General features: G+C 47.7%; 1 protein-coding gene across 1 annotated transcript in view; it reads right to left on the bottom strand.

The window, feature by feature from the left end:
* Nucleotides 1-500: 500 nt before the first annotated feature.
* LOC135368164 (uncharacterized) overlaps nucleotides 501-26547 on the bottom strand; it is a 187769-nt gene continuing 161722 nt past the window's right edge. Inside the window, exons 2-5 of the mRNA XM_064601283.1 lie at nucleotides 21930-22079; nucleotides 10575-10778; nucleotides 9062-9493; nucleotides 501-1591 (exon numbers count right to left, since the gene is read on the bottom strand). Coding sequence (XP_064457353.1) covers nucleotides 1290-1591; nucleotides 9062-9493; nucleotides 10575-10778; nucleotides 21930-22079 — 1088 coding nt within the window. The 3' untranslated portion in view covers nucleotides 501-1289. The remainder of the gene's footprint in view (nucleotides 1592-9061; nucleotides 9494-10574; nucleotides 10779-21929; nucleotides 22080-26547) is intronic.

Genomic DNA, 26547 nt, shown 5'->3' with positions numbered 1-26547 from the left:
GGAAAGAAAATGACTGCCAAATATATCGGATATTTGTCTGTATTTTTTTAAAGAGTATGTCGGTTGTTCTTGTATTTATCAGTTATGATATCAGTTGCGCAAAAAGGGAAAAACTGAAACATATGTAGATGGCAACAGCAGAGATACTGAAAAGGTTGTAAAAATGTTATGCAGGTTCACGTGACAAGCTATTTTCGGGAAAGCACGCTGATCATCATCATCATCATCATCATCCTTATCCTATATCATCTTCATTTCTCTAGCCATGCACATATTTGGCTCCAGGACCTTTCGGCTGCCATTCTGAACTGTAATTGATGAACAGTCGGCCTCCAAAGATACGAAAACGGGAAATGACAATCCATTTCCTGCATCCACTCCTGCCTTCTCTAGCAACATTAAACTCCCATGTAACCTTGATAATCAACTTCGTTAATGTCAGCACCGCCTATTTTCAGTTCAAACCACCTCGAAATACAAAAAGCTTTCCTGACTTTCAATATCTTTTCGAAGCACCAACTGCTTCTTTTACCCCAAACTAAAATGAGGATAATACGAGTTCTCTGGTATGGCAATGGATACTGCCAATATCAGTTGCCACCAGTAATTACATTTCACCTTCTGCTGAATGGTGCTGAATATTTCAACTGTTGCATCAGCGATGGTAGAATATGTGAAGTGTCCAAGTGCTGTCTCCTATGTCTTAGCCTGTGGGGTCGTGTTTGGTGTTATGTCCACGGCAACCACTCTTCAGGCCTAGAACTCCATGCTACGCCCCTCGTTTCTACCCACCCAGTCCCGGAACGACATACTCTTCCAGCACCATGTCACATCAACATAGTTGATCGCACTCTCTGTCATCACACATCATCTCATCATAACACAATCATAACTCGATCATAACACAACGATTTTGGTCGCAAAACTTCGTACGTTGCTGCACCTTCTCGGAGATGTTGCGCTGTGGCTGCGAAGGCAGTCCACGAAGCAACACTCGCAATGTATGATGGCTGTCCTTCACGAACATAAGTCTTGAGGGAAATACAATGAGATCTTCGTGGAAAGTACATCCTCCAGAGATATCCGAGAGACTGCATATTCTTTCTGGAGGAAACCGTCTTCGGGTGACGTGTTGTGATTAGTAAGCACACCTGCGGGGACTAGATGTCACACGTCCCTGGTACGGAACTTTGACCAGCGTCATCCACTGAAGAGCTTAGAGCACCGGGCACTTGACTGCCAGTTGGCAGGGGTTCACCGCGAGTCATCACAAAAACAACACTAACGTTCTACGTTTCAGGTGGTGGCTTGAAGGTGGTGAGCGTTGGGGGCTCCTTGGGTGACGTTGGCCGCGTCACCTGGTCGTCGTCCACTTGGGTAACGCAGTTCGACGTCGTCTCCAAGTGCTGGTACTGGCAGTCGAAGGGTGGCTTGTCTTCGCGGAGCTCGATGCTCCAAAACGGTGACTGCGACCGGTACCGGAGTTTTAACCGGTACCGGTAGCACGTAATTGCCCCCGCTATAACAAGGAGGACACCGATGGTGACTAGCACGGCGATGAGCGGCATGGCACCGTCACCCAGTAAAAATTCTGCAAAGGAAGAGAGAGAAATGGGTATGAGGATTGAATACCGTCACAGTGAGGGATGAGTAATGACCATTGTACCTATACTAGGTTTATACCCTATGTACCTGTGGCACCTATACACTGTTAAAACAGAACTTCACCACATAGCACGCTCCTAACCATCCATCATACTGAATGATATCATTCTGTGACATGATTTGTTCAAAACAGGGGGGAGGCAGGTCTGGGACAAGATAATCTGTCCCAGATAGGCCCCTCCCGCCTGTTTTAAACAAATCATGACACAGAATGATATCATTCGGTATGATGGTTGGTTAGGAGCGTGCTATGTGGTGAAGTTCTGTTTTAACAGTGTACCATTTAATAAGATAAAACCTGCAATCCAAAAAGAAAGAAAGAAAAAAAAAGACGCCACACGGCGCGCTCAAGAGCAGCTACACTCTAAGAAAAATAGGGTGTGGAAAGGTAGTAACTTCTACTATAGTTACCACCAAGGTCAACATAGCGTCTGATAAAGGGTGTAAAAGAGTGGTAAAAGCAATTATCATATAGTCAAATTGCTACAAAAAGGCGTACGCCCCCTTCGCTCACCGAATCAGAAGCTGTAACCTATCATTCGCAGCTAGCAGGTAGAACTTTGCAGCAACCTTTTAGGCATAACATATGTGACAACTATTGCCTCCTAAAAGGGGTAACTGCTCCACCTTTTTTTTCTGAGAGTGTACTGCACAGTGTACCATTTCTACGCCTGACTAGAGGATAGTGTGAAGCGTATACCTTTCTATGACAGTGACATACGTCTGTGAAACATGGTATACGTATATAGACGTGCAAGAAGATGTAGAGCATGTTGATGGACTTGAAACATATCGAAGCAACGTGAAACATATCAGTTTTGCTTTCCACCAATATCGTGATGAATACGAACAGTTCGTGTCCGTCCCCATCTGCTCCGTGTTGCTTCGGTATGTTTCCAGTTATGGCTGAGATGCAGGACCTAGCGATGCGGATGTGACGACACCGGACATAGTTGGTCAACCAGCCGCGAAAACAGTGGCGCTCTGGGAACGCACCAAGGTAACACGCAAGACTGCTACATTTTAAGTTTTGGCCAAGATAACTCAATTGCTCAGAACCTGGCAAAGAAAGGTGCTAAAAATGACTACACGAATTCGCCATAACTATAGGATTATGTCCTGCAAGGCACGATGCTGAGACATCTCTAATGGTAAATGCGATTGGTCAGAATATGACAGAACGGCCGAGTAATCCGAAGTTTCTAGCCTGGGTCATGTCACGTCGAGACTGGGAGGCACCCGGGTTCGAATCCCGGTGCCGGCTGTGCTGTCTGGGGTTTTTCCTGGGTTTTCCTCAGACGCTTTCAGACATATGTCGGCACAGTTCCCTTAGAAGTCGGCCCAGGACGCACATTCCCCCAGGGCGTGAGTCGTGACGTTGCCCACATATGTGAGGCCGACAACGGCAAGCCCTATCACCACTACCACCACCACCACCTTCTAGCCTGGGTCACGTGACAATTGCCACATGAATGTGAAGCGCCCGCAGTCTCGCTGTTTTAGTCGCTTGGATCACGCCACGCGCATCGCGGTCGCTCGTCCTCGCGTTTCGTCGTCTGCGAAACTACATGAACTTCCACGTGCGGGCCAATGAGGGCCCTCGCTACCATCGCAGTGCGGATGTGACGATACCGGATATAGTTGGGCAACCCGCTGCCCGGTTGTATCGAGGCCGGGCGAAAAAACTGTTAGCTGTCAAATTCCTGGCGCTCGAAAAGCGCCCCGCGAATATGTGAGATGCTGCGCTTTGACGAAGAGAACATGACTGCTCGGGTACTGGCAAAGAACGTTGCCACGGAATGACTACCCGAATTCGCCATTAATTTTTTGAGTAGCCCTCAACGAATACGCTATTCAAGTGGGTCAGCCGTCTGCGCAGCCACCCCCTCCCCAACCCCACGTTTTTTTCTCTCTCTCTTTCTCGCATAGCCCGTGAAGCGACTTCATTGGTCCATCGCCCAAGTAATAGGACAAGTAAGGACAACATGTCAGGGTGAGGCGCACGTGGGTTCTTCTGTGCGCCAATGTCGCTCAACAAATACCCCCTTACAGCTGTCTTGTGATTGGACAGACACTTCCACGTTGTTTCTTCATACGTTACTTTCTCCCTCACGCAGAGACAGACTGTGGTGGCGTATTCAGGGGTAGGAGACGCGCACTGCTTATATGTCATGGAAGGCGGTGCCGTGTGTATAGCGTTCTTCTGAAAATTTGACTCGGAAGCATTGTAAAGCGGAAAGGTAATCTTGTAGATAGCCACGTAGATACAGAATGAGGCAACAACGAGAAGTCTGCATCTTGAAACAAATACTAGATCTATGGAATTTGTGACTCCAGTTACAACAGTGGAAGATTCACACATGTGCAGGATGTCCGCTCTAATCCGCTCGAATTAAGGATGGATCGTTATGAAATGAGGAAATGCCTTTTTTTGATTACAAGAAAGATATGAATGCGGCACGATCAACGGGTCGCCACAGCCACAGTCAGCCACAGTAGCAACTTCCTGGGGCGTTGTCCTAATTAATTGTGTCTAGCTTTTTTTTTTTTTAATTACGAAGGATGGAAGGTCGGTGTGGCGACAACATGTCCTTCTGGTGCGCTGGTGCAGTTGCCGTTTTAGAAAAGGGATGGAGCCAATATAACTCGAAGAAATGGCTACCGAAAAAGACGGCAGATTTGGAAACCATTTTTGTCGCTCCGCCAGGAAGCACTTAAATGTGAGTGAAAAGGAGAGCTGTCAGTTTTTCTCACAAGGCAGGTTCCTGTCTCTATTAATTACTGCAACAAATGACCCGCTTCGGTGGCAGATTTTTCTCTAAAAGGTGTCCACTGAAGGTCCCAAAATGGGTAGTACCCATTTTAATGCCGACAGCGCCCTGCTTTAGAAGTTATTTTTCTTTGCGAAACTCATTTGAATATTTATTTAAATAATGAGCGCCTCCCACTCATTCACACGGTGCTCAGCTTGTAGGTGGTATCGGACAGATACTTGTAGAAAAGAAAGTTCTTCGATTGGTGCACCCGTTCGTGAATTACATAGCCCGGGGATTTAACTGAAACACCCGGTATATACTGGATAATTATGCGCTCCTCGTAAGTTATTGTCAAGAGCACGACATGTTGTAAAAGAAAACGTGCTTCACACAGCTTCTTTCTGGCGATCGAATTATATCTAGATCAGACATGTGATCACAGATCACTACTAAATGGAGTACGTCCATAAGGACAATACAGAAACCTGGAAACGTATTACGGAATGAGATTCATTCTTTCCTAGAAGCCTAATGCGTGACGAAGTTCGTGCGGTCTCAATTAACGATGAGAGTCGGTAATTGTTACGTCAGTGTAATATGGGAGAAAATCGGGTTTAAACCGAACTGGTTCGCAACTGATTCGGAAGAATAATCCGGTGAATCGGGTTCCAAGTGAAACTGCTGCCTAGTCTTTAGAATCGCACGGAATTTACGCCTCGGCAATCTTCGTGTATCACACTGTATTCTAACAAAATATTCTTTCCCTACGCGAAATAGAAGCATCATCAAATTAATTTTTAAGTTTTGGGAAGACAGGAAAGACGACAGAGAGGGGAAAGGTTCAGAGAAAGGCTCTTGCACTTAAATAAAACCTCTCCAAGAACGGTAATTTTTGTGCGCTGTGCGCCTACCGTATGAAAAGATGAAGGGACTTGCCCTAAAAGGGTCTCATCCGAAGTTAGAGGACGAGATACAATTGCACAATTCGTCTGCTCCCGCAACGCGGGCCGGGCTATGGAAGGAGCAGCTGTTGCCTTCTCCAATGATGACTTCGTGGGAAGTCAGTGTATTGTTTCTCGCACACAACAAATAAGCATTCCTCGAGAGATATTTCTCTGAGATCTCAGTTGTCTCGCGACGTAAAACCCCAATTACTAATTATTATTACATTTCTCTGAACCTTTCCGATACTCGAGAACGAAAGAATGGCTGAGGATCTTCTGGCGTCCTACTTTTGAAGAACCTTTTCTATACGTGAAAGATGTGGACAAGCCGGAGTTCTCGAACGGTTCTTTAACTGCGTTATATAGGCAGCCCTTTAACCACGAAGCCCCCGCCGACGGCCCCGCAAACAATCATCCGCAAGCCCCCCAAGTCGGGGCTGTTGGTGAAGGAAGAAGCACTCGTGTGCCGAAGTGATGGATATTCCCTGGCATCGTCTCCTCCGCCCCTCCCGTGTTCGTTAGCTTTGCAAGCCGGTATTGCATGCGGAGGAACATGGTCAGCTCGGAAATTTGCATTGCTCGCTGCCTCACTTTCCACGTAGGTTGCTGCACCCTCCGAAGCAATTAACGGGACGCTGATGAACGCTGACCGAGGCAACGTTCGTCTAACAGCTCGTAAATTGGTTTAGTCGATATCAGTGTGTTGATCAGTGGGGGTGTTTATGTTCCGGAGATAACTTTGCACGTAGCTGTTTTATCCACTTCGCATTGATTATGTTTTTTTTTTCTTTCGTTAATGTACGTAAGTGTTGTCAGTGTAAATTTGTTTTTTTTTTTTTGATTGGGTGTTAGCGCCGCGAAGCAACTGGGGCTATGAGCGACGTACAGATGTGGACAGACGGAGAGAGGATAGCAGGAAGGAGTGGGGGACAGGGGGGTTAGTATGCGTCCTGGGCCGACTTCAGGGGGAACTGTGCCGACATTCGTCTGGAAAGTCTTCGGAAAACCCAGGGAAAACCTCAGACAGCACAGCCGGCGGTAGGATTCGAACCCACCACCTCCCAGTCTTCAGCACGACCTTGGTTACCACCAACGAGCGGACGCCTTAGCCCACTCGGCCATGCCGCTGGTAGTGTAAATTTGTCTCGTACCTTCTGGGTAGAGCGACGTATAAACGTTTAGCAGAGCAGACATAGTATGCCGTGCTCAGAATTTACTAAATGAAAGTACAGAATACGCTAGACATCATCTTGTCTACGTGCGTTAGAGAGAGAGAAAAGCTGGGGGATGTCACGTGACGGCAGTGTCTGTCCACACGCAAGGCAGCAATCAGGGGTACTCGTAAGCCCGGTTGGCACTCCGCTTGGGTTCACAGGTAGTGTTGCCACCTTTCGCAGCGAAAAATACCGGCTGAGCGAGAGGAGGTGGAATAGAGGGAAAGGGGGAAAGGCTCGTGGAAAAGGGAAAGTGGGTGAGGGGTGGACGAGCACACACACATAGAGAGAGAGCGCAAGATAATACGAGGAAACATGTTCCTGTGTGTGGCTGTATCACTGATGCTAGAAGTAACAATGATAATAATAATAAGAATGAATAACTAAGAAAACGACTGGTGACTGCGGAGCTGGGTGTGTGTTCCATATTTATTTAAGCTGTAGTGGAATGTTGAAGGGAAAATCCCGTAAAAGCCCTTATGAAAGGTCTTCAGCCACAAATACCGGCAAAATGCTGCCGGTACCACCTTCCTACCGGCAACCGGCAGAGCGCCCAAATAACCGGCCGTGCCGGTATAATACCGGCCTGGTGGCAACCCTATTCACAGGAGAAACGCGCGCCTAACCTTGAGCTGTTATCCCATTATTTGGAAGAAGGACCAATGAGGTTTCTCCACGAATAATAAGTGAGTGAGTGAAACTGGAGGTCGCGCAGACAGCTGACCTACTTGCATGGCGTATTGTATTCTCACTACATATATCATTGAAGGCGATTCAATCCTTGCAAATTTTAAGGTGACTCAATGCATTCCCTGTTTGATGCTACACACTCTTAAAAATGAACTTCACCGCATAGCATGCTCCTAGCCAACCATCATCTCGAATGATGTCGTTATTTGCCCTGATTGGTTGAAAACGGGAGGCGTACGCCTTTTTTGTGACACTTATGCTGTTCATAATTGTCACAGAAATGGCGTACGCCTCCCGTTTTCAACAAATCAGAGCAGATAACGATATCATTCGTGGCAATGGTTGGCGCAGAGGGTGCTATGCAGTGAAGTTCATTTTTAAGAGTGCACTCTTAAAAAAGAACTTCACCGCATAGCACGCGCCTAGCCAACCATCATCTCGAATGATATCGTTATCTGCCCTGATTTGTTGAAAACGGGAGGCGTACACCTTTTCTGTGACACTTATACTGTTCATAATTGTCACAGAAAAGGCCTCCCGTTTTCAACAAATCAGGGCAGATAACGATATCATTCGAGATGATGGTTGGCTAGGAGCCTGCTATGAAGTGAAGTTCATTTTTAAGAGTGTAGGACGTCAAAGAGCGAACGCTTCGGTCATTCCCGTTCGTTCTCGTAAGCACAACAACAACAACAACAAATAAATCATGACTATGGCCTGTGGTGATTCACCGTAAGGAAGTGACCTGTTCACTGACGGAGATTCCCGTAGCCTCAATACAATTCAACTAATCGTTTCTTTGCGTTTATTCGACGTATCGTCTAGCTACATGTAACACGGGACCTAAAGTGCAAACATCTCTGCTCGATACCCTTACTTTGACAGCAATACATACGGAACGAAATTCGCCCGTTGTATCGTTTGTGATTTAAGTGTGTGCTAACGAAACGGCAATTTACGCTTCCCCTCTCCTTCTTAAGAAGCCTCAGCAACGCGGAGGGGCTTGTCATTGGTCTCTTCAAACGATCTCCCGCGATCATTGGGCAAGTCGTGTGAGGAGACCAATGACAGGCTGCTCTGCGTTGCCGCCCTTCTTGAGAAGGACAGGAAGACGGAAAGCTTTTTTAATCCGTGTTAGCGCCGCGAAGCAACTGTGGCTATGAACGGCGTACAGATGTGCAGAGATGGAGAGAGGACAGCAGGAAGGAGAGGGGTAAAGGGGGGGTTAGTATGCGTCCTGGGCCGACTTCAGGGGAACTGTGCCGACATTCGTCAGGAAAGTCTTCGGAAAACCCAGGGAAAACCTCAGAGAGCACAGCCGGTGGTAGGATTCGAACCGACCACCTCCCAGTCTTCAGTACGATCTCGGCTACCACCAACGAGCGAGACGCCTTAACCCGCTCGGCCATGCCGCTGGTGAAGATGGAAAGCGTAAATTGTGGCTTCGTTCGGGCATAAATCACGAACGACGCAACGAATGAATCATGTTCCTTTTGTATTGCTGTAAAAGTAATGTCACACATTTTACGCTGAGAGGAGGAAATTTTGCAATTTTTAATGCCCTTTTAAGAAACATAGCGTTAAACTGAAATGCGGCTTAAAAATGAGTCAGTTCAGACTCCCGATAGCAGACAAAAATAATGACGCGAAGAAATCTCACTACTTCGTATAATAAATCGACGTCGTAAACAGAGAGAGAGAGAGAGAAAGAGAGAGAAAGAACGAAAGGGATAGAAAAGAAAACGTTGTCCCCTCAATGAAGAAAATAGTATCCAACAGATCCTTCGTATACCTGAGCTTTTCTGCGCCACAGGAGGCAAAGAGTTGTCGAAGAAAATACAATCTTCGCAGCCCGGGCTGTCTTTTTCCTGGGCACACAGGGCGAAACTCCTGCAGTTGATGGGCTGGCAGCGGTCCTCCTTCCAGCTGTAGCCCGCGGCGCAAGTCCGGCACAACGGGCCACGGTGGCCGGGCAGGCACGAGCGACACGCAACAGTCTCTTTGGTGTCGCCTTCGAGGCGATTTTCGGGGCTGACGACGTCACATTCGCCGGTAGACGTCAGGTTGCTGCAGGGACAAGCCGTGCACAATTTACCGATGCGGAAGAACCCAGGAGCGCACTGTTGGCACCACTGGCCCGTGTAGTTTGGGAAGCAGGTGCACATGACGTCCTGAAGGACTGAACGGGTGCAGGCCACCATGCCTTCTTCGCTACAGTTGCATTCTGAAATATTGTGGATCAGCCAAGATTAAGTAAGGAGTTTCCAGTGAAGATAAAACGAATAATATGAGCGTTTGGAAGCAAAGCGATACTTGGAGAACATCTGGACTATGCGCTAAACTTTTATATACAAAATTCTACTTGGTCCATTTCTTTGTGAAAAAAATCGTACAAATTAATTAAAAAACTACTCGTTAAGCCTTGCGTGTACGCTGCTTTGCGTAATGTCGAAGTGAACACTTGTGAACACTTCATTTTGATGACGATGATGATTGGGTAGTTTCAACAAGAGAAGTAGGTCAAGCATTGATAACATCGATGTTTACTTTGCTGCTTTCTAAGAATTTCGAAGCATAATGTGCACTCCTGTTGTACAGCTCGTATCAGGGTTAACTTGAACGCCGTTCCGGCCCGCGTACCCTGGTGGTACTTAGAAGAAATAAAGGCGGAGTGTGTTTGGGTCATCTCATTCCAGTTAGAGGGGTGGCCATCGTCACGAAGACGCTGTCTTCTGCTAGTCGCTGGCAAAATAGGTCTCTTCCCCGCTTCGCAGGCTGGAGCGGTGTTCAAGTTATCTTTGACGCCAGCTGTACCACGTTTAGGAGCTATGCCTGACTAACGAGCGTCACAAGATGACATAGAAACACAACGACACGTGCCTCAAAGTGCCAAGTAACATGAAAGATATAAATATGCACACTCTTAAAAATGAACTTCACCGCATAGCACGCTTCTAGCCAACCATCCTCTCGAAGGATATCGCTATCTGCCCTGATTTGTTGAAAACGGGAGGCGTACGCCTTTTTGTGACACTTTTGCTGATCATAATTGTCACAAAAAAAGGCGTACGCCTCCCGTTTCCAACAAATCAGGGCAGGTAACAATATCATTCGAGATGATGGTTGGCCAGGAGCGTGCTATGCGGTGAAGTTCATTTTTAAGAGTGCAGGTTGTTGAAAAAGGCAGATAGCGGTTAGAATCGAACGCGTACCTCCTGATTGCCGATCAAGTTCATAGAGTAATGATTGCACGACACGAGAGAGGTCCCAAAGAAGCTGGAGCCCAATGTTGCTACTGTACTTACTGATTTTATGCTCGAAATAGGAGTCATCCCCGACGGGAAGCTCGTTGACGGGAAGCGGCGTGTGCACGCTCAATTTGGGGGCGGACGCCGCCTGAATGTTGGGATAAATGGCGGACAGCACAACTGCGTATTCCATTCCTTCTTTCAGCTGCGTCACCAGCTTGGACTGGATCACCGGCGGAAGCATCATGGCCTTCTCTTCGCCTGCATAAACGTATCAATGAGACAACTCTAGCTTAGTAAAAACAGAGTATCAATGCAAGTACATACAACTGTAGGGTCACATTAGCAATCATTGCACATTTTTTCTTTTGCAAATCAAATCAAATAATTGCACATTTCGATCACATTCTAAATGAGATGCGAGGCTTTATCTCGCTCCGAATTTTACAGACTGATGGTTCCTGTAGTTTGCGTGGTGTTGTAGAAAAAAACCAAAAACAATAACAATAAAGAAAGCCAAATCGCGCCCCATGCGTTTTCGATGGCCTATCTCACTCAAACTCGTCCTTTTTCTTGGGAACGCTTCATTTTCCTACCAGCACACACAGGTGGCGCAAGATACAGAGGAACAGGGGTAGCAAATAACGTGAGTGCGCCACGTTACTGCAGGTAGCGTCATCCGAGTGTGGTGATCCGAATATGAAGCAGACATACACACAAAAAATGGCCACTTTTGAGTGAAACGGCCCATTAAAAACACATACGGTGAGATTTTTTTTCTTGCTTTTCTACAGCTCTATAACACTTTACAAAAAAAATCCACCAAAACTTACTGATAATGATGAAATTACTGGTGAATAAAACTGACAGACGGGTTCCAGTCTGCAAAGTGCGGAACGGCGCACTAAAACTTACTGATAATGATAAAATTATTGATGAATAGAACTGACAGACGGGTTCCAAAGTGCGGGGCGGGATATTCCCAATTTGCCATTTTCACACACCATCGAAATGTGCAATGGTTGCTAGATCCACCTTGCAGATATCGCGTTCGATGCGCGATGACAGTGAAGTCGGTGCATATTGTAAAGGAGGCTTCCCGCAGCGCACGTCTAATGAGCAGGCAAAGCACGCTTTACAGGACAACTGCATTCTAAACACAGATGGTGGTGGTGGAACTGCTTGCCGTTGTCGGCCAAGCTTAAGCGGGCAACGTCACGACTATCGCAAAGGGGGGGGGGGGAGGGTGCGTCCTGGGCCGACTTCACAGGGCACTGTGCCGACATTTGCCTTAAAGCGTCTGAGGATGGTGGTGGTGGTGGTAAAACGTCTGAGGAACGTCACCACGTAGCATCCTCTTAGCCAACCACCATCCCGAATGACATCGTTCTGAACAAGAGATAAACTGATGTTCTGAGGCTGGAACAACATAGAGGGGACAGATACAAACAAAGCCTCAAATTGCCTAAGAAATCAACGATGAAAGATGAAAGTCACTGAAAAGGTTAGCCAGCTGTAGGGATCGAACCCACATCTTCTGGATTGCTGGTCCAGGGCTCCAGAGCCCTGGACCGGCAATCCAGAAGATGTGGGTTCGATCCCTACAGCTGGCTAACCTTTTCAGTGACTTTCATCTTTCATCGTTCTGAACTCTGATTGGCTAAAAACGGGAGGCGTATGCCTTTTTGAGACACTTATGCAATTATGTTAACTGGCCCAAAAAGGCTTTACGTCCCGCGTTTTCCACCATTCTGTGTAACGGTTTGCCTTCACCGTGCTATGTGGTGAAGTTTTGTTTTCAGAATATACGTTCTTCGCCATAGAAACAAACCCTGTTGCATAACACGCTTTGTGTGAAAACACTGCGTCCAATGAAAGAAAAATCGCTTCTCATTTGAAGACGAAGGGGGCCGGACGCTCTTTCGTAACAATGAGCATTTTACCTAAACAGTGACAAAAGGAGTACGCCTCCCATTGTCAACACACCAAGAAAGGTAGTAGGCTTAGTAGTCTTGCCGTGCCCCTAACAGCAACAGGAATGTTACGCAGTTGTTTACATTCTCTTGCTGCATTGCTATGTTTAGCCGGTGATGTTGAAATGAATCCTGGTCCTGGTTGAAATGAATCCGTATACCTATACGTGGCCTCCGTCGTGCAGAAGGAAAAATAAAACCCAATGAATACCCTTGCCAGTCACTTATCCCGTTCGGAACCTCATCCCAACAGTTTTTTTTTCTTCATCTATTACTGCACGCACCACAGACGGTGCAACCCACGAGCAACGTAAGGGTTCACATTACCCCGGGTCGAAACTAAAGCCCATAGTGAACTCTATTGAGAAAGCAAATATTACTCCACCATGGGGCAGGGCCAGGTGCCTACTCCCAACGGCGTCGTAACGGTCTGCGCTCCCAACGGAATGCTATCCGCCTTTTTCGGGAAAGCGTGTCTCCCACGGCGCACTGCGCTGCAATCCGAGTCTCTTTCGGGGATTGGGTTGACCACGCGGTTTACGCAGCGAGGTAGCCGCGCTAGGATTCCACGATACAGTGACCTTCTATATATAGTAGTGGCCGTTCGCTGGAGCGGCTCTCATCCTGGCGCCATCAAAAACACAGACGCGGAAAAACTCTTCACTGCGTGACGTCATAGCGATGCGGTGGCGCTGCTCTACTGTTTGGTGCAGTGCCGTGTGAGCCAAAGGGAGTCTGGTCATTAGGAGGAGACTAAAAGAAGAGGCTCGACCTGTCAATCAAATTGAGCGTTTTTCATTGGCTGCTGCTTTCTATGCGGGCCGCCATGACACCAAAATTTCCCCAAAAATGGCGGCGTAGCTTGGAACGGCGAAGCGAGGGTTTCAAGACAATTTTTTTTTCCACAAATTACGTCAATTTTATTCCGTAAGTGTACATTATGTTGCAATTGTCTTGCAAATCACCTTTAAATTACGCTCCAGTGTCGACGTTTACCTGAAAATAGTATGTTTCGTCGTCCTTGTTAGGCCTAGTAACGACAGCGATCACATGCAAATAGCAAGAAAAACGCTACGGATGGCCAAAAATTTGTATTTTAAGACATACTTTTATTCATATACACACCCTTGCCCGTTCTTGATTCAATCTTGTTATGTTTCATAGTTAATATACGTAATACCGCCAGTCTGTTCCAACTAGCGGTTCTGCCGGCCAATCAGTTCTGCTTCCGCTACTTCTGCAATTTTGCGTCTTCCCGACATGCCCCTCTTCATCCAGATGGCGCCGTTAAAAGTGGACGCAAAATCCATTATGTTGCTAGGTCGTCAGGCAATATCCTATTCAATCTAATCCAATCCAGTTTCTCGAAAATGTCGGCACCCAGTGAATACAGGTAATATATAGATTGGATAGCCTGGGCTTAATAGCGAACTGTATTTTGGCTCGTGATTGGCCAAAGAGCTCAAAAAGTGGGTGGAGCTCCAGGTATAGGCAGGTCCCATTAATGGCCAGGCTCCCTTCGGCATACACGGCGCTGGTATGGTGGGCGAACATCGCGCGATCATCGAGTGACTGGGCGTTTTCGGTCGTTATTAAAGGCATGCCGCAAAGTGGTGTAGCTATTAGATGTGCTGCGCGGCAAAGAAAGCCCAAATACACCGTACGCACTGTGCGGTTTCCTACTCCGTTTTGCCCGCCAGCGACGTCTGCTCTATGCGCATGCGCAGATGCGCCGTCTTGTTTACAAATAGAAGTGGTACTTGTAGCGCTGATATCTGTTTTCTTCCGTCGCGTTACACTCGTTTCGTCCAATGTGAATCCACGCAAATCGGCACGGAAATTGGAAACTGAATTTCGAAGTTGAAACGGAAATTAGAAACGAAGGATGAAGAAAAATATCATTGATTGATTGATTGATTGATTTTTAAAAGGTGAAGAAAAATATGCATTTTTAGGGTGGGATATATTTATTAGAACAGGAATGGGGGAAAAAGTGGAAAAGTCAGCGAAACGATGTGTCGGCTTACTATTCCGCGAGGGAACAATAAGAAACGAAGGCTTCACTAACCGATGCTAAAGGTATACGTGGTGTGTAAGTAAAAACCCCCAGCTAAATAATTCGTGAACGGGTGCATCAACGGAGGAACATTGCTTTACAAGTGTCTCTTCGATACCACCTGCAAGCTGTTCACTGTGAGAATGAGTGGGAGCCGCTCATTAATTAAATAAAAATTCAAACGTGTTTCGTGAAAAATATAACTTTCTAAAGCAGGGCGCCGTCGGAATTAAAAAGGGGTACTACCCCTTTTTGGACCTCGAGTGAACACATTTGAGAGAAAAATCTGTCACCGAAGCGGGTAATTTGTTGCAATAATTAATTGGTTTCGGTTTACATATTTTGGTCGCGGCAGTTCGCGATGAAGCGCAAATGGACGCGCTTCCAGTCCCGCATACACCAATGAATAACGAGATTTTTAACAATAACAGAGAAGAGAGAATAACGAGAAGATTTTTCTCTAAATCGTATCCACTGAAGGTCCCAAAAGGGGTTGTAACCATTTTAATGCCGACTGCCCCCTGATTTAGAATTCACGTTTTTCACGAAACACGTTTGAATTTTTATTTCAATAATGAGCGCCTCCCACTCATTCATACGGTGCGCAGCAAGCAGGTGGTATAGGACTGATAAGTGTAAAAACAGAAAGTTCTTCAATTCGTGCACCCGTTCGCGAATTATTTAGAAACACCCTGAAACACAAACTGAAACACCCTGTAGAAGCAAAAATAGTAATAAAAAATACAATAAACATAATCGGTGAACGATATACAGGGTGTCCCAGAAAACGTGTCATTGAATTATAATAAAAAAACTACACCGCATAGGGTCATGCGGTCAATGGCATTTGTTCTTACTGGGTTTTTGCCACCTCCTCATGTGAATGTCGTGTAACGTAAGTCTAATTATGTAAATTTTTGCGAGCTTAAGTCGGAAATTTGCCTAGTAAAGGTCACTTTTTTATTCCACCAATGTGAAGAGCGTGTCTAATTTAGTCAAATTAATGATAATTGACAGGGATATTCAGGAGCTATCTCATCGGAGAAAATAGCCGAACATCATACTCTACGGAGGTCGCACAGAATAGCGCACGATGAATTTTTCAGCGCAATCTTTGTCAGTCCGACGAAAAGAGGTTGGGAACCCAGCCCTCCCCGATATCGCAGAAAGAGATAAAACAGGCAGGGCTTATCACGTCCGACTTTCGCTGGGATGATGCTTTCCCTCTCCCAATTTTAGGAACTGTTACTTTTTCTACTATCACTCTGTGGGCTGGCTTCGGAACCTCCTTTCGTCGCACTGAGAGCGATTGCGCTCAAAAAGTCATCGCGCGCTATGGTCCGGTGCTCCGAAAAGCATGATATTCGTCTATTTTTTCCGATGGGATAGCTCGTGAATATCACTGTGAATTATCACGAATTTGAGTGAATTCGGCACGCTCTTCATATTGGTGGAGTAAAAAAGTGACCTTTACTTGGCAAATTTCTGAGTTGAGTTCGCAAATATTTACATAATTTAACTTGGAGTACATGACATTCACATTAGGAGGTGGCAAAAACCTAATAAGAACAAATGCTCTGGACCGCATGATTCTAGGTGCCGTAGTTTTTTTATTATAATTCAATGACACGTTTTCTGGGACACCCTGTATGGTGGGAAACAAGTAACGAAAACACAAAATCGTGCATCAAATATCCGGTGCTACACCACCAGGTCGCACGTTTGTACGACTACAACTTCTCCACGAAGAGATGACAGGACTCTCCAGTCCTTCTCTCCAGTCCAAACGTACAACGCGCTTCGGATGAAAACGTCGTCGTCTTGTACTTACAACCCAATTGCCACGAACAAGGCATTTCGCGCACTGGTTACTTACATAAAGTACTAGCGCCATTCATCGTCCTTTCAAGCTGCCACAAAGGCATCTTCCTCTGCCGCTCCGTTCACTTTCCACTCGGGCCCAACTCGCGGCCCGCGCTGACGAAATTAATTCCTGCCAAGTTCATTTTGGACCCGTCGCCTCTCGCGCTGATGGATGACGTCGTTTTTCCACACAAAGTTGGAGGGCACGCGTGAAGGCCGAGAGAGTGAGGAGGTCTTTGAATAGGACGGCTGAGGTCTGTCGTTGGGCTCTAATTCGATAAACTGCCACTTCCCGGCTTAGAAGCGAGCCTCCGCGCGATCTTACGAGTTTTACGGAAGCAATAGTTGACAGGATTGTCTGTGCGTTTGAACTTGGGAGCCACTCGCGAGGTTGTCTCGCGTGGATCCTGCTTGAGCTATACGGAGGATGAAAGCGGTATTACTGTATACGGCTTCAAGCGGCGAATGATGCGTGGTAGTGGATTCGGCCTTATACGTTGATTCGGCCTATTTACACGCAGGCGACAAGAATGAATACCGTTGACTGGCGAAAACTGTTACATGATGTGCAGCGCAAAAAAAAAAAAGAAAAAAAAAAGGAAAGAAAAGAAAAAGTGAATAAACAGCAAGGTGCTGTGATAATGGTAGATCGTGCTTTTACAGCGCCACAGTGTAAGAAAAATATTCATAATTGTACTGAACAAGTGACTATTAACTGAGTTGTTGTTTTTAAGTTCTGAGAGAGGTCAGCCAATATGTGACTTGCTACTCTCAAAAAAAAAAGAAAAAAAAGGCTCACCCGGACAAAGAAAAGAAAAAACCACAAGCACACACACACGCACACAAAAACAAAAAAAAACACCCAAAAAACATACACACGGAAATTAAGATGCGTGGAAGCACGTGTCACAGGTCCCGCACGTTTGCGGTGTTGAGGGATTGTAGCAGGTAGCCTGCCGCCTTGCGGCAATTGTCGTCTATGGACCATGTACCCAGAACCTTTGCAATGGTAAGTGGCCGGCTGTCCAGTGTGGAGAGACGCTTTTCGAGGATCTTTATCTCGTCCTCATATTTCGTGCAGTGCAGTAATATATGGATGTCGTCTTCGCTTGTGTGGCCTTGTCTACATGTAGGGTCGTGAGTCATGTTTAGCTTATACCTGTAAGCTCTTGTGAAAGCAGTACCAACTCGGAGTCGATGGAGGAGTGCTGCGTCAGTTCGGCTCATGTATCTACAGCCTGTGTATTTATACGGACGATCGAGGGCGACAAGCCTGGGGTGTCTCCAGTGTAGATTGGCCAGGAGCTTCTTCATCTCCACATCTGCCGTTCGCTTTGCTGCCCTTTTGATGTCGTTTTTAGTCAGTGGTATGTTTTCCCTGCATGTCAGGGAGTGGGCTTCTCTTGCAGCCTCGTCCGCCTTCTCGTTTCCAGGAATCTTGCAGTGGCTGGGGATCCACTGGATGGATACCTGATGTCCGTCTCGTCTGAGTTTACCGTATGTCTTGGTATAATTTTGCTCCGCACGGCGTCATTGGTGGTCCCCTTGTTTAACTCTACTGTTTGTACGGCAGATCGGGAGTCAGTAAAAAGAACCCACGTTTGCGGCCGGTGAGTCGCCATGTGCTTCAGCGCCGAGAATATCCCGTGAAGTTCCGCAGCCTTGGACGAAGTCTTGTGGCTTAGCTTGCTCTGTAAGGTCTCGCCATTACGTGGATCATAGATGGCCGAGGAAGCCCCATCCACAGACACGGACTACCGTCGGTACACACGGGGGTATTGCGCTCCCCTAGCTCTGTTACCACGTCCAGCGCAAGCTGCATAACAACTTCAGGAGGCATGTTGCTCTTTTTGGCAATGCCAGGGATAGTGGTGCATGCTGGAGGTGGTACTGGCTCTCTCCAAGGAGGCGTGTTTGGTTGCCTGTCTTTCTTGTATCCAGTTGGGAGGTGTTGCTGGAGGTTTCTGACCGCTTTGCCAAAGCCTCAGTTAGGTCGGGTTACATCTAAGTATGAGAGGGGATGAACCGTGTGACGCGCTTGGTGGAACAGGTGTACTTTGATGACCTCCTTTGTTTGGAGCACATGCAGTACAGGGTGGTTGGCTTCCTCTAGTGCAGCAGATTGTGGAGTACCCCTCTGGGACGACGAGTATGATTTGAATCGCGCGGTCGTGAAGGCATTCCAACTTGTTCCTGTTAGCGTTGATGAGGTGGTGGAGGACCGGGAGGCTGTACAAGATATGTGGTAGTACCGAAGACGTGTACAGTTTGCCCCCAGGTGAGTCCGGTCAATGCACGCATGGCGTTGAGAAGCAGACGTACCTTCAGTTCGAAGGCCTTCCGCTTGTTTGGACCAAGTCAACCGCCTGACCAAGTGCACACCCAGGAACTTGTGGTCGCGCACAATAGGAACTGGCTGGTCGTCAATCAGGATGGAACAGCTATCGTAAGACCGTCTGGTGACCGCGAGAAAAATAGTTTTTGTTGGGGAAACGGAGACGACACGCTCGCTTAGATAGTGGGCGATTGTGGTCACAGCAGTTTGGAGGTGACAGGTCAGTCACCGACGGTTTTTGGGAGGCGTCCACACACATACATCATCAACGAATATAGATATTCGGGTGTTTTCAGACATCAGCGATGGTAGTCTGTGCATCACGAAATTGAAAATCAGCGGGCTCAGAACACCACGTTGGGGAACCTCTTTGGTGATCTTGTGTTAGCCGCTGGGTTCGTCCGGGGTATCCATGAATATAAATCGATCGCTTAGGTAACTCTTGAGATAGTGCAGGAGCTATCCTTTCACACCGGAAGTCATCAGCTCAGAGAGGAGAGCGTGGTGCTGTACTGTGTCGAATGCCTTGACGATGTCAAGAAACGCATCGTTGCCGGTGTCCGAAGCTTCTTGGTTGAACAACGACGCTTATACACGCTGCATTACACAGCGGACCTGCTCCACTATCTTTGTCGCATTGATGAGGACTGCTCGGCGTCTGCTTTTGGCAGTGCCATTTCCCGCCTGAAAGGTAGCATTACATCTCCCGCGTCTACACCATACTATGCACCGGCGACATGGACTCTTGAAAGACCTTCTATTTACTCCACCGTCCCTGGTCTCCAACGTAAGAAAGACATCCCCAGAGTCGTGGCCCACCAGCTCAGACTGGAGCACCTCGCCTCAACACACCGACTAAGTCGCCATATATACACTGATGGCTCAGTAACACAAGATATTTCGAGTGCGACTTTCTACATTCCGGAAGAAGACCTGGGGCATGGTTTCAAACTCCCCTATGCAGTGTACTCAGCAGAAGCCGAACTGTTCGGTATCCTGGGAGCACTGGAGCATATTATCGAATCCGGGCACGGAACGTGGGTAATTCTTACCGACAGCAAGGAATCATTAGGTATGTTGTCGTCATCTCGCCCCAACATAATAAACGATTTGCACACCACGACACTTCAAAAATTCAATCAACTTGTAGAGGAGGTGAAGTTCCTCTACATGGGTCCCGACCGGCGATGATGGAATGTCCCAATGGGCACATGTGCGTGGCCTCACGCTAGGATGGTGCCGGTAGAACTGGCTGCCAGGAGCAGTAGCGCGCGGCAGCAGAGGCTCGTCGTCGTCGTCCTCGGGGCGCCACATACTCTTAGCCACTGGTTACAACGTCACGTTTCAATGGGTCCAAGGCCACATAGGCGTGTATGGAAATACCTGAGCAGACGCAGTAGCGAGACGCGCTAGGTCTGATAACACTTCGGCCCTGGCACCTCTGCCGCTTACAGCCTCCACATGCCGTCTACACATTCGCCGTCGGTGTGTCACAGCTCAGCAGTTCCGGGGCGAAACTACGACTTACAACCCATTCCTATACGGTCTATCGACCCATTGATGGAGTTCGTCATCACTTGCCACCGCAGTCGTAAAGAAGAATCCCTTCTCCACAGCCTACGACTCAATGTTACCCGTGGACCCTCACTTCTCTTCAATATGGGTCGGCTAAATTCACCAAACTGCAATGTCTGTGGAGTGGAAGCTGACATCCCACACCAGCTCCTGCATTGTCAGCAGCACCTTCAACATAGGGACACCCCCCGTTGCCCTCTGCTCCAGATTGGCTGTAACGACTTTTTCGTTGGCCGCGCTCTCCTTGGCCCCGTCTTGCACCCCGACCAGTGGGCTGTCACTGCCGTTCTCCTCTGCTTTCTCAGAGTCTCAGGACTAGTGAGCTGCATGTAACGTTGTACTGGTGTTTATGTTCGTCTCTCTTTCTTTCCGTTTCCTTTCTTTTCTTCCCTTTTCTTTTCCTTTATATCATTCTTTTTCCTCTTTTTCTTTTTCCTTCCTTTGCTTTTTCGTTTTACCAAATTTTTCTTTTGGAATAGCAAGCCGGCTCTTTCCCTGGTTAATCTTTCCTTTGTTTATTTTCTTAATAAGCACGTACGCCCTCCCCCCCCCCCCTCCCCACGGCACTTTGCTATTGTCTCGCGAGCGTTTTCATCGTTCAGTGCATCGTGTACTACGAGCTGCACCCTGTGTGCTGCACACCGAACGCCCTGCAGGAGTGGTCCTCCGTTTTTGAGGCTATGTGTTTCCTCCAGCCAGTAAAGAAAATCATCAAAGGCTGGTACGTCCTCCTCACATCGAAAACTGCAACCATCTTCATCTAAAATCGCTAAAGCCCCAGTGTGGAGGAACACAATAGAGGGCAAACACGAGACAACACACGCACTCTATTGTCTTTATTGTCATCCCCGGAATTGCGGTTTTAGCGATTTTGGAATGAAGAATTTTTTCCCCTAAAAACCTGCCCGGATTTTAACCTTGTTTCATCTTCATCTGTTTCTTCACTCACTGTCTCCTTCATAAGTTCCACAGTCTTGGGCATGTTGGCCCCGTTGTCCAGCCGTTATGCTGTGGGTCTGATCGGCATGAACTTGGTGCATAGAGAGCACAGTCAAAATCTCCTACTTTAGGTATTGACCAGTATGAAATTGGAAAAAGTTCCCTTATGATCTAGGTCTATTTAAATGTCTCTGTTAATTAGTCCCTTGACTGAGGAAAAAAATACGGTTTCTTAGTAGCAGCCCCATCGAGTAATACACTGACAAAAGTAAAAGTGTCCTAGGGCAACTCCCCGTTTCATTAAAATTTATTGCAGCTAAAAAGAAACACCCTGTAGGTTCTGGTTTCAGGGTGCAGGTCTGCTTCGTAAGCCAGTCATTAAAAAAAATGAGGAAAAAAAAACACCCAGCATTAAATATTCTTTAAACCTCCTCAATGGTGATGAGGAGAGCCTCAAATATTTCTATTGCATCGCAAACGGCAGGATTTTGGAGATGAGGAACGACAGATGTTCCGCAGTTACTAACCAGCCCTCTCACAAAACATTCGAACATTTGAGACATACAGTTCCAGTCGCACCCAAAGGCATCCTATATACGATGCTCTCTTTGGGGGGGCGCGCATCGAAGTGAAATAAAGACAAACGCAGAAGAAAAATAAAAGTTTCTGACCAATGCCTGCCCGTCCAGCTGGTGCGTAGGAGAGCCGGTATCCCTGCAGTCTAACGTTCTTATCCGGGTGCGGTAAGGGACGCTTCCAGTGCAGGGTGAATGAGTGCTCGGCCACTGCGTCAATCGTCACGTCCCTCGGAGGCGGAAGCTCTGAAAAAAGAAAAAGACGATGTCGACGTGAGTCATCAGCTGGAAACGGTATGGATGGGTTGCAGTCCAAGTTGCTGTTACAGTTACAAGGAATGTTGGATGTGGAAACTTGTTCTTAGCGTGTTTTAGTAGACCGGAAGAAACCTAGAAAAATGATAAGATAAAGGAAGTTACCAACGCCAAGCATATTGGAATGTGATGTCACCCGCTTGGAAGAAATCAGGAGATTCGTATCGTGCTTTCGAAGCTGCTATATGTTGTGAACACCTTCTGGTCTACTAAAACTGACGTTCTTGCGGTGTACGGGTTACCTGGTATGTAAGATAGAGCTTGTCCCATCCTACAGTTGGCCATACAAGGTCTGTTCTTGTCCCGTCCTACAGTTGGCAATACAAGATTTGTGTAAAAGAGGCTACCTCCATAGGTAGTTATCTTGCTTGATGACAATACACACGCGGTGTAACGGTCGTCGGGGCAGCATCGCTTGCGGTGTTGTTTCCGGGAAGATTTTTTCTAAAGATCTTGCGCGGTGTAAAGGAGCCTACCTCCATAGGTAGCTCTCCTGCTTGATGATAATACACCGGTGTTGTTTCCGGGAAGATCTTTCCTAAAATCTACTTGCGCTTGTCCCATCCTACAGTTGGCAATACGAGTTCTACTCTTGATGCCAATACATGTCCTACTCTTGTATAAAGGGGCTACCTCCATAGGTAGTTCTCTTGGTTGATGAGAATACACACTCTTCGCGGCTTTATTTCCGGGAAGATTATTTCACTAAAGACTACGGAATAAATTTTCCCCACACAATAGCCTAACTGCATGCCTAATAGCCACAGGAAGCCGGTTCGTGAACTCGGCCCGTTCGAGTAGAGGAAGAAGCCAGAAAGCGCCGTCGTTTTCAGGGTTTTACTGCATCAAGATTAAAACGTAGAATGATCCGTGCACGATAATAATAAGGCGCGCGACGCCTCCACCGTCGGCCTTAATACGGCCTTTCATTTTGATGCCAATACACTATACCGCGCGCACTTTGCTCTCCGTGCCGACCCTTTTACGCTAGCTGAGTACACGGCTGCAGTGAAGGCCCTGCACACAGGGAAGTCTCCCGGCTCTGACGGACTTCCCGCTGAATCCTACAAATGTTTCTTGTCGACGTTTTGACTCGTTGACTATTTTTTAGATGCGATAACATTTATGAGCGAACCCACTGCGCTTTCTTGAGGCAGGGTTGCACAGAGCAGACAGAGGACAGTACAGAGCTCAAGCACGCCAGAATTGTATGCAAGCAAATAAACATCTTTGCTGTTCGTTAACTTGCACGCTGCTGTGTTATCTGTGGGGCAGCGGCTGTGGTCAGACAAGTCGGGGTGTGATTTTGAGGTGGAAATTCCCATACGTGTTCAAGCGCGGATAGAAAACCGCCATGAGAGAGCGCGCTTTCAGATATCACACCCTGGACGTCGCGACGCCACGCACGCCTGCGTAAGCAATGGGCCCCAAGCAGCACAATGTACTGAAAGTCGAGTGCAATAGGGGGGGGACGGTATGTGCCTTATCAAAGTTCTGTAGTTTCATGAATCTGTTCAAGGCCTTTCACCTACCCGTCCACCCCTATTGCACTCGACTTTCAGTGCATTTTGCTGCTTGGGGCGAGTTTAAAAAGATGCGCGTGGCGCAAAGCAGCATGGGAACTTTGAAGGACACTGCTGTGTCGTCTGCTTCGGTTGTGGTTTACCCCGGCTGACGCTGCTGCTGCGCACACCGGGAATGTTGTTCTTCTTCTACCTCCGTCTCGTAATGCTCTACGGCGCTATAAGGTTCCATGAGCCCTCGCGTGCCACAGGTCGCGCTTGCTTTTCTAAAATGGTCTATTGTCGGTGGAGGAACTTCTCCAGTTCAAGCACAAGTGTATCTAGGCGCATCGGCAACTGCGTACGAGGGAGACTTGAGACCAACGCAAAGTGCGTCTGTCCAAAATGAGCCAATCTAAGCGACGGATGCAAGACGCAGGATGCAGCGAGCTATGCACACCTGAACCCCAACTCCAGGAGATTGTGCTCACCAACAACTAAGTTAACAGTCCTCCCCCTTCCCTTCCCTCCCACTGCGGCGAGAGTGTCTCATGAAAACGACATACAGCACCAACGTCATCTGCAACGCAAGGGGGCCGCGCGCTAGACAACCAAAAATAGTCCCTACCTAATAGTCCCGAAATTTCTGAAACGATGGTGCAGCGGACCAATGGGAACGAGGAACATGGAGGCCCTCAACGTACAGAACACCAATTCACATGTTACCAACATAGCGACTGACCCGGTACTGGCCAACGCAAGGTCCTCGTCCTCTCGAAGACCTGGACCAACCTACCGTGACGCTCGAAGGCTTGTGATATGCGTTTACAGAAGTGCCGCTGCCGCCACCCACTCCAGAAATGACGAAACTATCTTAGCAACCGAGACAGTCACGCTCAAAGTAGATGAGATAGAACACGCCCTAGCCGCTGCAGACAAAGTTTGAGACGTATGCGCTTGTGGAGACGGAGGAATGATGTTTTGAGGGAGGTGAGGTGAACCTGCTCGTGGGTGGCGGCTCGGTGCAGCCAGGCAAGGGAGTACAGGGAAGGGTGAAGAAGAAGAAAAAAAAAGGGTGGAAACGTGGTGGTGGTACAGGAGAGGGAAGTGTGTGGGAATAGGGTAGCCGCGAACTACCCACCGCAGGAAACATACAAGCATCCCTCAGCAGCCTTCGTTGGGATGTTCCATGTACCAGGGTAACCGCCAGTATGATTGGCGAAGTTACCACACAGGGTGTCTTCTTTAGTATCTAGCATCGCTATAACTACACTTCATTACGAGCTGACATCAACATGGTGTTTGCTCGCTAATATAGCCGGGGAGGAGCTACGTGTACAGCTCCCGTCAACCTTAATAATAACAACGGGGAAAATATTCTCTCTCATTTCCAACAACATTTCCTTGCGTTAAAGTAACATAATAACTTTCAACTAAGATTTCCTGATGGCCCCAAGGGTTGCTGTAAACGCGCTCGGGAACGAGACTATATTTTTGTCCGCTGTTATTATTAAGGTTGTCCGGAGCTGTACGTAGTATGGGACACATATGCAGCCACCGATGGGAGAAGTGGATAGAGGGCCGAAGCGAGCAGATCACGTGACACCCCACTGCCATCACTGACCGGGTGAAAAGGAAAGTGGAGAGAGGAACAGAAGCGAGCGGCGTCACGTGATACGGCAAAGGTCAGATATGCTTTGGCTGATTTAAGTGATTCCCTATTTGTAGAATGCATTGCGCCTCAAACGGAAAGTCCAGGAGGTGGTCCTGTCAAGATACAGAGAATTACACGCTCGGGGGTGTCACTGTGGATAGCTTCCGACTTCTGCTCGGCCAATGAATCATGAACTACAAATTCGAAGCCAAACTTGCCGTCTCCTCCGGTCCCTTTGTATACGTAACCTTAAAGTAATACGATTTATTATATTGTAACGGCTGGTGGATCAAGTGCATGTCACGCGCAATCATTCTCATGCATTAAATCATTACCATCCTGACGCTGTGCCTCTCGCAACATTTGGTGGAGGTGCTGGCTCGCTCCGACCGACCTGCTGCTGCCATGGCCATCGACACCCCAGCCCCGACCTACCGACAGAACGATGAGACCCAAGACGACCTGACCTGACCAGAAGCCCCCAGCCCCGTTGAGAACCGACGCCCGTGACAGCAGCACCCAGTGATGGCTCAGCTCCCGCCCTCGGACCACCGACCTTCCAGCGAGCGGCACAGCATCACCATCAGCGTCACCTCAACCGCATTTTTCACCGTTCAAGAACTGCCGTTCGTCCGCGCCGACTTGCGAGCTGTGGTGCCCGGGGGTCACCACTCCAAGGAGGGGGAGTAATGTAACGGCTGGTGGATGAAGTGCATGTCACGCGCAATCATTCTCATGCATTACATCATTACCATCCTGACGCTGTGCCTCTCGCAACAATATCTCAAAACGTTCAATATGCCCTCCGTTGCTCATTAAACAGCAAATCAGTCAATCAATCGATAAGTCAATAAAAACATTTCTCAATCCCCCTGCTCCCGTGGCATAGTGGTTAGGACGACCGCCTTCCAAGCCGAGACGGGGAGGGTTCGGCACCGGCTGTAGTGTCTAGCGTTTCCCTTCGGTTTTCTGACAGACTTTCCAGAGAGTGTCAGGAATGTCTACTTCCCCCTGCTGTCCACTCTCCATCTGTCAACGCCAAACAAAATAATCGATTCCCTTTATCTTGATCGCCCTCCGTGGCGACCGCCAAGGTGCTATATCTAATGCTTATGTCGCCATGAAACCGTAACCGAATCTGCCCTTCATTCTTCTCGTTTATTCATCGCGTCATTCTTTTGTGTACCTTCGTCCGAACCGGTTCCTCGCAGGTTCTCTCATTCCGCCTTTTTGCCAATTTAAT

This window comes from Ornithodoros turicata, chromosome 9 (assembly GCF_037126465.1).
Source record: "Ornithodoros turicata isolate Travis chromosome 9, ASM3712646v1, whole genome shotgun sequence".
Classification (NCBI taxonomy): Eukaryota; Metazoa; Arthropoda; class Arachnida; order Ixodida; family Argasidae; genus Ornithodoros; species Ornithodoros turicata.
This window is presented reverse-complemented; position numbering and strand designations above follow the sequence as displayed.